The sequence below is a fragment of the Herpailurus yagouaroundi genome, unplaced genomic scaffold (genome assembly GCF_014898765.1).
Source record: "Herpailurus yagouaroundi ecotype Mexico unplaced genomic scaffold, PumYag 77, whole genome shotgun sequence".
NCBI classification, from domain to species: domain Eukaryota; kingdom Metazoa; phylum Chordata; class Mammalia; order Carnivora; family Felidae; genus Herpailurus; species Herpailurus yagouaroundi.
The window spans coordinates 869,027-883,550 of record NW_024412388.1 but is presented as its reverse complement, the minus strand read 5'-3'; the positions used below and the strand labels follow the sequence as shown (position 1 = coordinate 883,550).

Below are 14,524 nucleotides of genomic sequence, written 5' to 3'. Positions count from 1 at the left end.
GGGACAGATGACCAGGGCCCCTGGCCTGGGTGAGGGGGGACAGATGAGCGGGGCCTCTGGCCTTGGTGAGGGGACAGATGACCGGGGCCCCTGGCCTGGGTGAGGGGGGACAGATGACCGGGGCCCCTGGCCTGGACGAGGGAGGACATATAGCCGCGGCCCCTGGCCTGGGTGAGGGGAGCTGAAGGAAGATGGGCTTCCGTCCGAGGCTCCTGAGGGAGAGCGTGAGGAGAGGCTCGATCCCAGAGAACTGCTTATCCGGATTCTGACTTCCCTGCAGAGGAGAGCTGCGTGCTTGCCGCCAGAGGATAGAGCTCATCGCCAAGCAGCAGGCGAGCGTGGCGGCCGAGGTGGCTGCAGGGAGAGAGGCCAACAACACGTAGGTCGTGCGCCCCGGGCGCCGAGCGGGGCGGGTGGCGGGGGCCCCCAGTGCCGCAGCAGAAGGCGTCCGGTCACCCGACTGGTCATCTGTACTAACACCTGCTGCCTTCAGGTGCACGAGGAAGCAGACTGGCCACCCTCCAGGGTGGGGAATGGACGCACCCCGATACGGAAAGAGACAGGTGGTCACAAGGACAAGAGAGCTGGTGGCCGTGAGGTCAGGAGAGGTGGTCACTTTGAGGCAGGTGGCCAGGGAGGCTTCCTGAGGAGTTGCCTCCAGGCCGGAACCTGAGTGAGAAAAACAACTTGCCTGCAGTGACTAGGAAGGAACATTCTGGGGTGAGGAGGTGCAAAGCCCTAGAAGTGCCCAAAAAGAGAGGCCACTCTGTGGGGACAGGGCAGGGACACCAATGAGCTTAGGGGAAGAAACATCAGGACTGGCTTTGTCTCGATCGACCAGCCAGGTAGTGCCACTACCCAGATGAGGGGACAGGACAGGCAGGGGGTCAGAGGCCTGCGCGGCTACCTCACGCGGACACATCTGCTTGGAGCTCCCCGCGCCCGGGGCTGGTGTCCACAGGTGAGCCAGGTGGCGTCCATGCACTTCAGGCCCTATCGGTCTCACAGCAGCCCTTTGAGGGACTCAGGGACACTAAGTGAGCTGCCCGGGGTCACCCTGCTGAGCGGGGACACGGTGGGACGTTGGTCCTGGCGCTCTGAGCCAGAATCTGAATGTAGCTGCCCCACTTACTGCCAGGAAGGGACGAGCGCCAGGCCCCACTGGCCCCAGGAGGGTAGAGGGCCTCGTGGCGGCTGGAGGCTGGAGTCCTGGGGGTCACAGACCCAGGACAAGGTGCCAGACAGTTCACCCAGCAGCAGCGTCGTGAGGCCTGCAGCCCAGCCCCCTGCAGGCAGAGACAGGCTCTTTTGTAGGACTTTAAAATCCACCTGGTTCTATGGGACACAGCAGGCTGGATGTTGAGAAATGAAGGCCACACCAGCTGCCGGAAACCCACTCCCCAGCCGTACACGTGTGGGGTCCTGATCGGTGGTATGCACACACCGGTCCTGAGGTCTTTGTCACCCAAGGCTATTTCCACACAGCCCCACTGGCCACCCTGTGATCATCTGTGATTATCTCAGAACATGCCTGAGCGGTCGGGTGCCTGGGCGGTGCACTGAGCCGGCCACAGCCCAGGACAGAAGAGGGTGCAGAGTGGACTCCCTACCTAGAGTCTCCCAGGGGCCTTTTGGCCGCCTGACTGCTTCCAGTCGGGCGAGTGTGCAGGATCCTTCCCTGATCGGAATGGGCCCGCAACTCGGACAGGCTGGAACCAGGGGATCCGGCTCCCTGACCCCGGGAGGGAAGTGGGCACTGGTGTGGCCAGGGCAGGCGCTCTAGCGGGTTCTGTGCCTGGCCAAGCAGCCAGAAGTAGGCACAGGGGCAGCTTTTCTTGAAGGCCTTCCCCGCTGGCCGGTGTAGACAGATTTCTCTCTTGAAAATGAAGAGGCCAGCTGAAGGCCTCAGTGGGATAGTGGCCACCGGGGGGCTTTCTCTGGGGGCCAGGCTGACGCCACCTCCCCGCCCCCCCGCTCCCCTGCCCCCCTGCCCCTCTGCCCCCCGTGCCTCAGCAGCGCCTCCGTGGGCCGCCTCCAGGCGGTGTCCAGACGCCTGTGCACAGAGCTGGACGACGAGAGAGCCCTGCAGTCCCAGCTCAGAGCCGCGTTGCTGAAGAGCGAGTGAGTTGGGGGGGGAGGGGGGCTCCCTGCGCACAGGCAGGACGCGGCCCGCGTAGTTTGCGCGTGACTTTTAAGCTGCCTAAGAGCGGGAAGGGAGCCCGTTAAATGAAATCATTGAAAGGATAAGACTTCACGTTTTTTGAAATGTTTCCCACTTTCCCCATGTTTGTTTGCATTTCTGAGAACTATGACACCTGCTTCTTTTCCTTTCCCCTCTTTCCTGCTTCCTGCTTCCGGAGAACCACCAGCACCGTGTTTAAACAGCGTTTCGTCGTTTCACAACCTTTCTAGAAGCAACCCCCAGCAAAGACACTGGTGCTTGGGTTTGGGTCGTAAACAGCAGCATTGCCTCTAGCTAGCTGCCGCAAGAAAGGGGGTTTAGGAGGGGATCAGATTCCTGGTGTCCCTCGTGCCCTGCTTCCCCCCCCCCCCAGCGGCCCCCTCCCCCAGACGCTGGCCGGGCAGCCTCTGGGAAACATGCAGGAAGGCACGGAGGGCCAGGACAGGGCATTGGCGGCAGGCCACCCGCTGCTGGAAAAGCCACAGCTGTCCCCTGCCCCTCCCGACCACAGGAATCCGTCTCTAACCCAGCCCTCCTTTAAGTTAGGCACAGTCCAGCCCTGGGTCCTGTGGTGCTTTAGCATAATCTAGTGGGGAGGCGGGAGGACAGAGAGGTGGCCGGGATGGTAGGGCCATCTGTGAGTGAGCACAGGAGGACGATGGACGTTTATGTGGCCCTTGTTTGACGGCGCAAAACACCCCGAGCCCCCTTGGCCCCAGCCGTCCTAGTGACATCCTTTACGGCAAGAGGGTCCCACTTGGGGGTTGCAGGGGGTTATCCCGTCTCCAGCCAGGAAGACCCTTCACCCTTCCATGACACTCATGGCCTCCACACTTTGAAGATTATGGGCCAGTGAAGGCCCCTTAAGTTGTCTTTGCGTGATGCTTCCTTGTGACTGTTGGCTGGAATACCCCCGAGTGATGCCATGTCCTTCTGGGGGGGCCTCTCAACGAGGCGCATGATGGCGACCGGTCCCGTTTCCGGTGGGGGGGACTTTGGTGGCTGGGTCGAGGTGGTGCCCGCCGGGGTTCTCCACGCAACGCGACACCTTTGGAAACGAATCCGTAACGTGTGGTGGACACTCAGAGACTCTGGGATCCTGTCCTCGCCCCCTTGCGGGCGCTGGTGTCTGAATTCAGTGGTGTTTCTTGCCTGCACCAATCATGATGGCGATGGCGATGATGGCCCCCAAAGACGCTCTAAGTCCGCACTCCTTCCGCGGCGCGGGCCGGCCTTCTGGTGTGAAGAACAGCGTGTCTTCTCCACATCCATTTGCTTATCGGCGTAGACTCTGATTTCTGTTTTAGTCAGCGGCATACGGTCACTTCCGTCATTATTTGCCTTGACCCTCCGGTCCTCCCAAGTTGGCTCCTAGGCCCTTTGACACGTCCCTGTCCCTGTCACTCTTGGAGTGCTCTCGGGCACCAGGACACGTTCCACGCCCCCCGATTCATCCTCCCGCCCCAGCTCTGGACTCAGCCTGGTTTGTAACTGAGGAGTGGGGTTTGGAGGGCTAGAGCTGGGCGCCGCTGATGCCCGTGGCCGCGAGGACCTTGCTGCTCCCAGGCCCTAGCAGCAGGCGGGGACAGCAAACCCGTGCACGTCTGTGTGTGTCCCTGTCTTGAAACCAGTTCCAACAGAACTGCAGGCTCGTCCCCACCCTCCCCCGCCGTGTCTGCACCTCCTTCCTGTGGCAGTGACCAGCCTGCCGGTCGCTACCCTCAACGTTTTCACTGGTTTCCCCGGTCCCCACGTGTAGCCAGTCTGCCGACCCTTCCAGCGATCGCCCTGGGACCCTCCTCCTGCGGCCTGACCCCAGCAGCCTGCCCGCCGGCCGCTGCTCACGTGGGCCTGGCTGCTGCCGGACTGTCATTTGCTGCCTTGTTAATCAGCTTTCCCTGAGTCTAATTTACACACGAGAAAATGTATCCCAGACGTTCCCTTGTGCCTCTCCTCAGTCAGCAGTCCTGCCCCAGGGGACCACTGGGGACCGCTGACACACTCTGTCCCTTCCTATTAAATGTGTTCAGTGTGCCGGGGCACCTGGTGGCTCAGTTGGTGGAGTGACTGACTTAATTTCTGCTCAGGTCATGATCTCATGGTTCGTGAGTCTGAGCCCCGCATCGGGCTCTGCATTGACAGCGTGGAGCCTGCTGGGGATTCTCTCTCTGCCCCTGTCCTGCTTGCGCTCTGTCTCTCTCTCAAAAATAAATAAACATTTTAAAAACATGTTTTAAATGTGCAGAACCATACCTGTTTACCCGGCGCCTGGTTTCTCCAGTCCACACAACGGCTCCCAGTTGCATCTGTGGTCTTGTGTGGAGCGGAAGTCCGGGCGCATCCGAGTTTTTTGTAATTATCTTAGACAGAGAGCAAGCAGGAGAGGGGGGCAGAGGGAGAGAGAGTATCTTTGGCGGGCTCCATACTCAACACAGAGCCCGACATGGACCTCGACCCCCGCAGCCCTGAGATGACCTGAGCCACCCAGGCGCCCCCACATCCACATTTTTACATAGCAGGAGTCCAGGCGCGTCTGCGGGTTTTTTTTTTTTAATGTTTTTATTTATTTTTGAGAGAGAGAGACAGAGTGTGAATGGGTGAGGCGCAGAGACAGAGGGAGACACAGAATCCAAAGCGGGCTCCAGGCTTCGAGCTGTCAGCACAGAGCCCGACGTGGGGCTCGAGCTCACGGACTATGAGATCGTGACCTGAGCTGAAGTCGGACGCTTCACCAACTGAGCCACCCACATGCTCCGCGTCTGCGTTTTTATGTAGCGGGAGTCCCAGGTGCATCCAGGGTTTAACACGACAAGCATTATTACCTCCCCATCCCTGGATGGCCGGGAACCTAGGAGCAGCGTAGCTGGGGTTCTGGCTCGAGATCTCCCGGGAGGTTACGGTTGAGATGTCAGTCAAGACGGCATCGTGTGGAGGTTCGCTGGGTTGGACGGAGGATCAGCTTCCAAGCTCGCTCAGATCAACCCCCCGCAGGCCTCTCCTGGGGCTGCTGACGAGGGACACTGAGCCCCCAGGGGTGAGCAAAAGCCCCAGTGTCCTCTCGGAAGTGACATCGCATCACCTCTGCCGCATTTGGATCCACCCTGAGACCGGGTGGGCGCGGCCTGCTCAACGGTGTGCGTGCAGGAGGCGGGGTCATGGGCTGTCATCCTGGGGACTGGCCACCTCATACTGAGTCTCACATAAGCCCTTCCCCCAGCAAAACCGGCTGCTGCGCGCGGCGCCTGGCGGGGGGGGGGGGGGGCGGTACACTGAGTGTTCCTCGCGCCTCTGCACTTCCACTGTAAAATGTCATCATGTGGACGTCCTGGCAACGCAAGATGAGCTGAGCGACTCTAGCCCCACAGAGAATCGCAGCAGGTGACAAGAACACGGGTGGAGAAGGAAGCCCTGTGTGCAGAGGAAGTGACCATTCCCAGGAGCACAGATCGCCACGCCCGCCTGGGTCCTGAGGGGCGCGTGTACCAGAGTGGGGCACGGCCTGCTCTCTGCTGCGGGCGGACAGGGCGCTCAGCGGATTGAGGCCAGCGCAGCCCTGGAGCGGGCGGGTCCGCGTGGCTGGCCCATCGGCCTCATCGACAGGAGCCTTCTCTCAAGTGGGGTCCTGACGTCCTCACACACTGGGCCCATCCTGGGAAGTCCCGCCACCAGCCCCTGGGCCACCAGCCACACCACGAGCGCCGCCGCGGGGTCTCCGCGGATCTGTGCCTCCACAAGCGGTGCCCCGGACGCACATTCTTGGGACTCTGCTCTCAGGGATGATGCGCCTTCAGGCCCTCCTGTGTCGCTGCCGACCACACGCTGGGCAGAAGCCCCCGTCAGAGGAGGTGGAGGGGTGGGCAGGCGAGGCGGGCCCCTCCAGGGGGCTCGTGTGCACTGGGGTGCAGGCGGGACGCCTGAATCTGTGGCTCCGTGGCTCAGGTAGTGCCGCTCACTCATTCAACAAACGGTAGTTGAGAACCTGCTGTAGGCCACACTCCGTTCGAAGCATTTAGGGCTCGCCGGTGAATAGAACAAGTGAAAAGCCGTGTCCGGGGAGCCTCTGTCTTCGTGGTAATGGGAGGCAGACGATCAGCCAAACGTGAAGTTCGGGACGGGTGGCCCGTGTCACGCGGTCCCTGCGTCCCTGGACTCGAGCTTCTGTCTCACCTGGGTCCAGCGGCAAGGCCAAAGGCCACGGGCAGCCTCGCACCGCAGGCTCCGTGCAGGGGCCTGGCCACGCCCGGGGCAGGGTGTCTGCCGCAGGGGCCCGGCTGAGAGTCTTTGCTGGCCTTCCTTCCGGCGCTGTGGCAGGCGGCACACGCGGACCTCGCGTCCCCGAAGGTGATGCCCACACAGATCTCACTGGGCTAAAACCAAGGGGCTGGCAGGACTGCCTTCTTTTCTAGGGAGAGCCTCTTTCCAGCCTTGTCCAGCCCCCAGACGTGCCCTCCTTCCTGGGCCCACGCCCCTGCCCCCTCCTCTAGGCCAGCAGCACCTCTGTGCCTCTGATCTTCCTTCCACTGTCACCTTCTCTTTATTCAGAGAAAGTGGGACGTCGGTCAAATCGCCCTCTTTTTCAGGCCTGGGGGCCAGCAATCCATCAGCCACGGTCAGACGTTCCCGCCGCCTGTCCGCGCCCAGACACCCCCCCTGTAGGTCACAAAGGGTGCTCATATGGCAGCAGCCCACTTCCCCTCCGTGTCCTGTGCTGCCCCCCCCCCCCCCCGGCCCTGTCTCTCGCTGCCGTGCCCCTGTGCCACAGGGAGCCTCTTTCAAAGGTGGCATCTCCCACCTGTGTCCCCGGCCTATTTCAGAGTGCCACACCGGTCCTCGGGCCAGCCGGGGACACTCAGGAAGTGCAGATCCACGTTCGAGCCAGGCCGGGGCCCATAGTGCCGTGGGTGAAGCGGGGAGCCTTCCTCTCCCCTGCGGCTGCAGGCCCAGAGGGCTTCCAGGAGGAGGAACCGCCCTTGACTGGTGGTCGTCAGAACTGCGTGGCCAGGCCCTCCCGGACCCCCTGGAACGGACGCTCCTCAGAGGGTGTGGCCTTTGCCGACACAAACAAAAGTGCCTCTTGTTTGAAGGAGCGCCACGTGGCACATTGCGATCCAGAAGGGACAGCTTGAGGATGTCCAAGCGTCTGCCCAAGAGGAGGAAGCAGCTGCCAGGAAGGGCCTCCGGGCGCACGCGGCCGAGCAGCTGCCCCGCGAGGAGGAGGCCCTGAAGAAGGCCGAGAGGACCCGGCTGCTGAGGGTCAGGTGGGTGGCCAGGACCTGCGGGGGCCTCAGCCTTCTCCAGAGCCAGCTCCTCTGTGGCCCCACCTGAGCCCCTGGCCAGGGCCCGCCCAGGGCCTCCTGTTTGGCCAGGCCGCTGAGTAGGGCAGAACAGCACCTGCAGGTGTGTCACAGGCCCACTCCTGCTCCCCAGGTGTGGTCCCCATTTCCTTCCCTCCCAGTCCTTGTCCAGGGTCCTCCCCACCCCTCCCCCTGCTCACTCCATCCGGCCCGTCGCCAGCTTTCCCTGCCGCTTCTATGGGAGCCAAGCCCCTGGACAGCGGCAGCGCTCTCGCCCTGGGCACAGGTGCCGCCGGCCTGGCTCTCAGGGACACCTGTTCCCTCAAGAGCTGGTGCTCCATGAGTTTCCGTTCCCACTGTCCCCCGCCACCGCAGGAAGGCCATGCATCTGCAGAAGGAGCACGGGCTCAGGCACCAGAAGCTGGTGGAAGACGCCAAGAAGAATCACAAGATCGCGGTGAAGTTCCTGAAGGCTTCCCTGGGAAGGTAGCGTCCTCAGACTCCCCCCACCGATACCCTGGAGGAGAAATATAAGAAATACAAGAATCTTTTTTTTGTTTTACTGTCCCCGATTTTATTATTAAATCATTACCCTACTGTCAGAACGTAATAAAGTTGTATTTTTAGTTTCGAGCTGACTTCCTGCTTGTGTTCAGAAAAGGACCTGCGGTGAGTTGCCAGGGGCCTGTCCAGAGAAGCCTGTTTCAGTGTTCCCTAGAAATTGACATTCAACATAACGCTTTCCATGTGTCTTTAATGTGGTCACGTTTAATTATTTCCTTGACGGACGTGACCACCGTGCAGTTCTGTAACCGCAAGTCAATGTGCCCCGGTACTCGTGGTTAAAAAACGTGCCTTCTTCTTCCAGAATCCGCGAGCAGGAGAGGGAGAAGGAGATGGGGTCCCAGGAGCACATGAAGAGGCGCATGGACGCCGTGCTGGCTTTGAAGAACAGTATCAGTGCCAACAGGGTAGGCGACCTGTGTCCACCCTTGCCCTCGGGGCACATCGCACTCCAGGAGGGACAGCTTGACACCCTTGGGGCCCCACACAGTCCTACAGGAGCCCTCCAGGCAGGCGTGTTTCCTTCCAGGTGGGGGTCCACACCTCGACCCCTCAGCCTGCCCTGCCCTGTCATCTGGCTTCCCTGCCCCTTGGGACAGGAGTCCCGCGTCCTCAGACTCGCCACTCAGTCACTTCCTGGGGGTTACAGAGCCTCCCCCCACAGGTCTGTTGCCCCTGGGCCCGTGCTGGCACTAGCCAGCTGCCCCGCCGGGCAGGAAGAAATCAGCGCAGGCCTGTCCTCCTGGGGCCTGGTCCGCGGGAGGAGCCATGGCAGGGCTCCAGGGGGACCGGGGCTCAGCGAGGCCATGTACAGGGGTCCAGGGTCCTGTTGGAGGAAGTGATATCCCCCCGGGGCCCAAGGGTGTGGCAGTTAGGCCTGGAGAGTGGAGAGGGGAACAGCATTTGCAAAGGCTCAGAGGCAAGAGTGAGCAGGCCTCCTGGAGGGGAGCCCAGCATGGCAAGGGGGCAGAGGCGAGGCGCCAGTCCTGCAGCGCTGTGGACGACAGTCAGCTCGGGGGGGCGGGAAGCCCCTGAGGATTTTAAGGACAGGTGGTCGGTGGGTGGGCGGGACCAGGCAAGGGTGGGGCTCTGCAAACCTGTGCTCCGGCATCTCAGGGCTGAGTTAACGTCACCGGCTCAACCGAGGAGCTGCCATGTGTGTGTGCGCACTTGTGTGCACACGCGTGTGCATGTGCCAATGGTATACCCTCACTTTTCTCTATTCCCAAGGAAACACTCCGGAAATTTCAAGCATGGGGCCAGGCCAGGGCAGAGCTGGCTGAGCAGAAGGCCCGGGCCCAGAAGGAGATGATTCTGGCCCAAGGTGGGGACGCTTTCAGACACCTTTTCCATCAACGCCAGCGCCAGGAGCTGGAAGCCCAGAACCGGTGAGTGCGAGGTGGCTTCCTGGGGGAGGTGCCCGCCTGGGCCGAGGGAGGCCTGTCCCTCACAATTAGCCAAGCTGCTTTCCTCCCTGGGCTTCTCCCCAGATGGGGCTCCAGCCCTCCCTCCACACCCTGCTCCCCAGACCCCAACAGGTGAGGCCTCCCGTGGGCCTCAGAGCACAGACCTTTCGACCCCCATCACCTCTAGTGCGGCCCCTGGCCTGGCTTCCTGGTTTCTCAGGAGCTGCCCCAAGCCCCCGACGCAGCTCACTCTCTGTGTCTCCGGGCTCTCCGGGCCCCTCCGTAGGGGGCCGTGGGGGGTCTGGGCTCACCCTTCACGCCCTCATGGGCTTCGCTTTCCGATTTCCTCCAAAGGGCACTCGGTGCTGCCTTCTCAGTATGCCCTGCACCCTCGTCATTCACCCTGAGAACCCCCCTCAGCCCTGCAAGGTCCCAGTACACAGCTCTCCAGGCCACACTCTGCCCTGCCTCCCGCCCCCACACCCCCCACAGGCGTGGGCTTCCTGAGATCCAGAGGTCCGCGTTCTGGTCCTGCCCACCTCCTGAAGGGCACATCCCTTCTCCCTGCCCCCCCCCACCCCCTTCACAGGCACGATTGGTGCGTACCCAGGTGTGGCCTCCTGGTCCTCTCCCTGGGGACGGCATCTCCTGCCAGGGAGTCACAGTGCTCTGGCTGTCACCACAGGAGCTGTGCCATCAGTCGTCCCGTTAGGGGCTCCCGGGGGTGGCTCCACCCGTGCCTTCGTCTGGCGCAGGCCGGGCACGTAGGAAGAGCCAGGGACAGAGTTGGAATGAGTGAAGGAATAAATGAGTGAAGGAATGAATGAGCACGTGAGTGAATGGCCTCGAGCCCTAGTGAGGCCGTGGTCTGTGCCTCGCTGGAGTGCCCGGCTGCCAGCCTGGAAACCTGGAGTAAAAGGCACGTCCTGTGGGGTCAGGTTTGCTGTGGGGCCCCGGGCGGGGCAGGAATTTCAAGGCCCGGGTCTCCGGCCTGGCAGCCTTCCTGGGCCTCATCTGTCTGCTCCCTTGGGAGCCAGGGGGCCCGGCCAGAATCAGCTCCCGGCAGCCCTGAGCCCAGCGGGGCGGCACCTCCTGGGGGAGGGGCCCCAAAGGCAGCTCGCAACTCACCTTCCCTGGTTCCACATGGCGTTTTCCCACAGCGCCTTCGAGGAGCAGCAGAGGCTCAGAAAGCAGGAGATCGTAGGTCGGATTCTGAAAGAAGAGGCTGCGGGAGAAACCAGGAGGAAGAGGCAGTCTTCTCCCACCAAAGCCACGGGCCGGCTGACCCTGAGAGATGAGACATGGGGCTACATCTCAGACGTCTGCGAGGACAGGGGCACGGTGGCCCTTCCCCGCAACCTGCCGGTGAGCCAGAGGCCCCTGTCTGGTCACAAGTCCCCGGGGACGTGGTTGGGCCTCGAGACATTGTGTGACCATCTCCGGCTAAGATCCCTCAGCCGAAACCGTGTGGCCTGCACCAGGCTGTCTTCCGGCCTCCCTGCTCCCCGGGGGCCCCACGGGGGGGACGCGTTCGAGCTTCCCCACGGCTCCTCTCTGCGGCACGCAAGATGGCGGGCCACACGGCGTCCACCTGGGAGCTGTCCTTTCCCAGGTGACGGCGCAGGTACAAGGGGCCGAGACCCAGGTCTCTGGTGGCTCATCCGCCACAGGATCCACCTCTGCGGACCCCACTGCAGGTGCGGAAGCCCGTAGCGTCCTCTGCAACAAGAGTGGCTCAGGCCGCCTTACCTGTCCCTAGACAAAAAGACAGGCAGTGACCACAGGCCAGTCCCGGGCCACGGGGCACCAAATGCTCTCAACACCCCACAGAGACCAGCCGCTTCCACGTCCTGTACTCCCTCGCCGCTCATGCGTCATCCTCCTGAGGGCCGGCTCCAGGCCAGCACCCCCACCCCACCCCCGGGGCTGGTGACCCATACCTGTCCCCAGGAGTCAGGGGCAGGGACATCAGGACCCCTCCTGAGCCCAGTTCAGCACTCCCACTTCTGCCCCCTGCACCTCGAAACCCGAAGTTGCGGATCGCCGGCTCCCCTGGGCCTCTGCGGACTCTTCACTCTGTTCCCAGGCGTTTTCGGTCTCTGCCCGGTCCCTGCCCGCCACTGTGGAGTCTGCCCCTCCGGGCCGTCACCCCTGCCACCTCCTCCCTGGCCCGCCCCAGCCGCCTGCCCTGCCGTCCACACTAGGTGTCCTGTGTTTCTCCGTGTCAGCACCCAGTCTGCTTCCCCGGGAGCTTTCCACACATTGCAGCCACATCCCCCTCCGTCTACGGCTGATGCTCCCTAGAGGGAGGCCCCACGCCGTCCCCTCTGAAGCCCAGTCCCAGAACCGGTGTCCTCCGGAGGGAGGGCTTTTCCAGGGCGTGGTTTATATAAGCAAAAATTAGAAATAACACGAAACTGAGGATGGTGAAGAAGATTGTAGTAGGCCCATAAATCCATGTTCTGTGGACTCTTTTGTGGGTATTGGAGAAAAATACGTAACGATGTGTCTGAAGTTACTTATATTTGAAATGGGAAAGGGTTACGAAACAGACCGTGTTCTAGTCTCCGGGTAAAGAGGAAAAGAACCCGTAGAAGAGCCAGGTTGTCCGTGGCCATGTGCCCGAGGGTCTTGTGATGGCGGCTCTGTTCTTCTCTCGCTGATCTGTAGGGTCCCTTGTCTTCTGTGATTAGCTCTGAATTTCTCTCCCCAACAGCAGGACAGCGAAGCGGTCTCACCCCCCAGAGCCTCTCAGTTACTGGAAGCCAACTCCTATGAGTCCGTCCAGGGGGACTCGGGGAGCATCACCCGGGAACATGACACGCTGGCCGAGCCGGAGATCCCCAGGCTCTGGAAGGAAGACTATAAGCCGAACCAGGTAAGCGCTTCCCGCCCTCAATTCCGAGAAGTTGGATAGCAGCCCCGACGCCGGCTGACCTGGAGTCAAGGCCGCAGACAGAGCCCCTTCCCCACTCCTGTCCCTCAGGGAGGCACCTTTATTTGTGCTGCCTGAGAAAACATGGCTCCGGCTAAACATTTCAAACCTTTCTCTCGGCCTAATTGAAAAATCTAGAAACCCCCCGCCTCTGCCGTCACTTCCCACAAATCCAACGGGATCCTGGACGTGCCTGCTCGTCCCTCTTTCCTTTTCCTCTGAAGTGAGGACCGCCAGCCTCGCCCAGGCCAGGGCTCTCTATGTGGCCTGCCGGGCGGTCGCGCTCCCCCTGCCCCGGCCGCTCCGGGCCCTGACGCTGTGCCACTAAACTTCTGCGGCCCCCGGCTGCCCTAGGCCACCTGGAGCGGATCGCCTCGCCGGGCCTGGGCTTGCCCTCGAGCGCGACGCTGTTTCTGTGGAAACCCAGGTGCCCAAAGAGGAGGTGGACAGGAAGCCCGTGGGCGGGACAAAGATGGACAAGGACATCCTGGCGCGCACCATGGAGCAGCTGCGCAGCAGGGTGACCCACAGGCAGGTGGCGTCCGGGCACGAGTTCAAAGGTCGCCCCTTCAATAGCAAACCCAAGCTCGTCCACTTCAAGGTGAGGAGGGGCTACTCGCCTGGCCCGGTGCTGAGAGTGTTGAGAGGGGTCAGACGCCAGCCCCAGAAGGGGACCTGGCCCCGGGGGACAGCCTCCCTGAAAGGGACAGTGGGAGGTCGGTCCTCGCACGTAGTCACAGCCGCCAGACTCTGCAGGGGAGGAGGCTGGCGGGCTCCTGGGATGCCACACGGGCCCTAGTCCTTCAGACGGAGTGGGGTGCCGGCCCCAGAGCCCACACCGTCCGAGGTCCCCAGGAAGCCATTTCCTGCCCCCGCCGTCCCTACTCTCCATGCGTCCCCAGGGGAGCGCTTCCTGAGTCAGGAAACCTTGGGACTTGTTCCTGGCCTCCTATCAGGACGCTCCTCCGCTCGTCACCGAGACCTTCCTCGTGTGGTCACACGCCGGCCGTCGGGGGGCACACGAGGAGAGGCCGCCAGGCGCTCACCCGGCGCCTTCCCCCCGACGGCTTCGAAGGACTCCTCTGACTTTTCCAGGACTTCGACGTCGGCAAAGTGTACAAGAAGAAGATCACGCTGATAAACGCCACCTACACCATCAACCACTGCAAGCTGGTGGGCGTGGAGGAGCACCTCAGGGACTTCGTCCACGTCGAGTGAGAGCCGGCGGGGCGCGGGTGCGGGTGCGCTGTCCTCGGCCTTCACGCCCGCCTGGTGCGAGCTCCGGCGGCCGCTCCGTTGTCTTGCGCTGACGCGGCCCGAGGCCAGCCCAGGTGTGCGTGATGACTCTCCTTCCGGGTCAGTGTGTCGGTGCCCGCCCCTCTGGGTGAGACGTCCCCGGCGGTTGTTGGGGCTTCTCTGGGTGAAGGTCCGAGCCGTCCTGCTTCACGACTGTCCCCTCCCACTGGGTGCGTGTCCCCTGTGTAGCCACGTTTCTGTTTTCCTCCTTTGAAGCCCCGCTGGTGCTTGAGAGGCGGCCCGTCGACCGTTTTCTTCCCGGCCCCTTCAATGCCTGCTCATGTCCCGCTTTAAGCTTTCCTCATTTTTCTCACGTTCTTCCGCGTCTCGCTGTGTCTGCTGTAGTGCCTCTCTTTTCTCCTGCTCCGTAGCATTTTGCCTTTGGTTTTAAGAAGGTTTCTTCTGGTTCTGCCAGCTTTTTATAGACGGGTCTGCGGGCCCGAGATGGCCCAGGATGGCTCCCCACCGCCCGTCCCCACGGCCTCTCCCTGTGATCCGCACTCGCTGACCGTGGGACACACTGTTCTCCTCCGGGGGCTGCTTGTGGCTCAGACGTGGGATCTCTGTTCCCCCTTCTCTCTTTCCGCCAACTTATCTGCAAAGGCGCGTGTGGGCAGAGCGTGGCCAGAAATTCCTGTGTATCACTAACTGATTCTGTCCTGCATTCGTGCCGGAGGCACAGGATCTACTTGTGGTCTGCTAGTTTTTCATGTTGATCTGCGGGTCTCTGTGGGACTTGGGGCCCAGACTCGCGGTATCGGCCCCCCCGGCGTCCTGGAGCACTCCTCCCCAGGACCGGGCTGGGGTCTGATTGGCGGCTGTGTGGGGGGGGGGGGGGGGGGGGGGG

The 14,524-nt window shown here is 62.3% G+C and overlaps 1 protein-coding gene across 9 annotated transcripts in view; it reads left to right on the top strand.

The window, feature by feature from the left end:
• The window catches only part of CFAP74 (cilia and flagella associated protein 74), a 64,767-nt gene that overhangs the window by 13,795 nt on the left and 36,448 nt on the right, over window positions 1–14,524 (top strand). For 6 of the 9 annotated variants that reach the window (XR_005785557.1, XM_040458734.1, XM_040458704.1 and 3 more), the window contains 10 exons: window positions 281–379; window positions 2,017–2,121; window positions 7,267–7,440; window positions 7,852–7,962; window positions 8,345–8,447; window positions 9,271–9,428; window positions 10,607–10,811; window positions 12,163–12,324; window positions 12,809–12,982; window positions 13,477–13,595. Coding sequence is in view for 8 of the 9 variants with exons in the window: in XM_040458734.1 (XP_040314668.1) it covers window positions 281–379; window positions 2,017–2,121; window positions 7,267–7,440; window positions 7,852–7,962; window positions 8,345–8,447; window positions 9,271–9,428; window positions 10,607–10,811; window positions 12,163–12,324; window positions 12,809–12,982; window positions 13,477–13,595 (1,410 nt within the window). In the remaining variant the exon portion in view is untranslated. The remainder of the gene's footprint in view (window positions 1–280; window positions 380–2,016; window positions 2,122–7,266; window positions 7,441–7,851; window positions 7,963–8,344; window positions 8,448–9,270; window positions 9,429–10,606; window positions 10,812–12,162; window positions 12,325–12,808; window positions 12,983–13,476; window positions 13,596–14,524) is intronic. The other 3 variants (XM_040458759.1, XM_040458749.1, XM_040458725.1) reach the window with 2 other exon arrangements.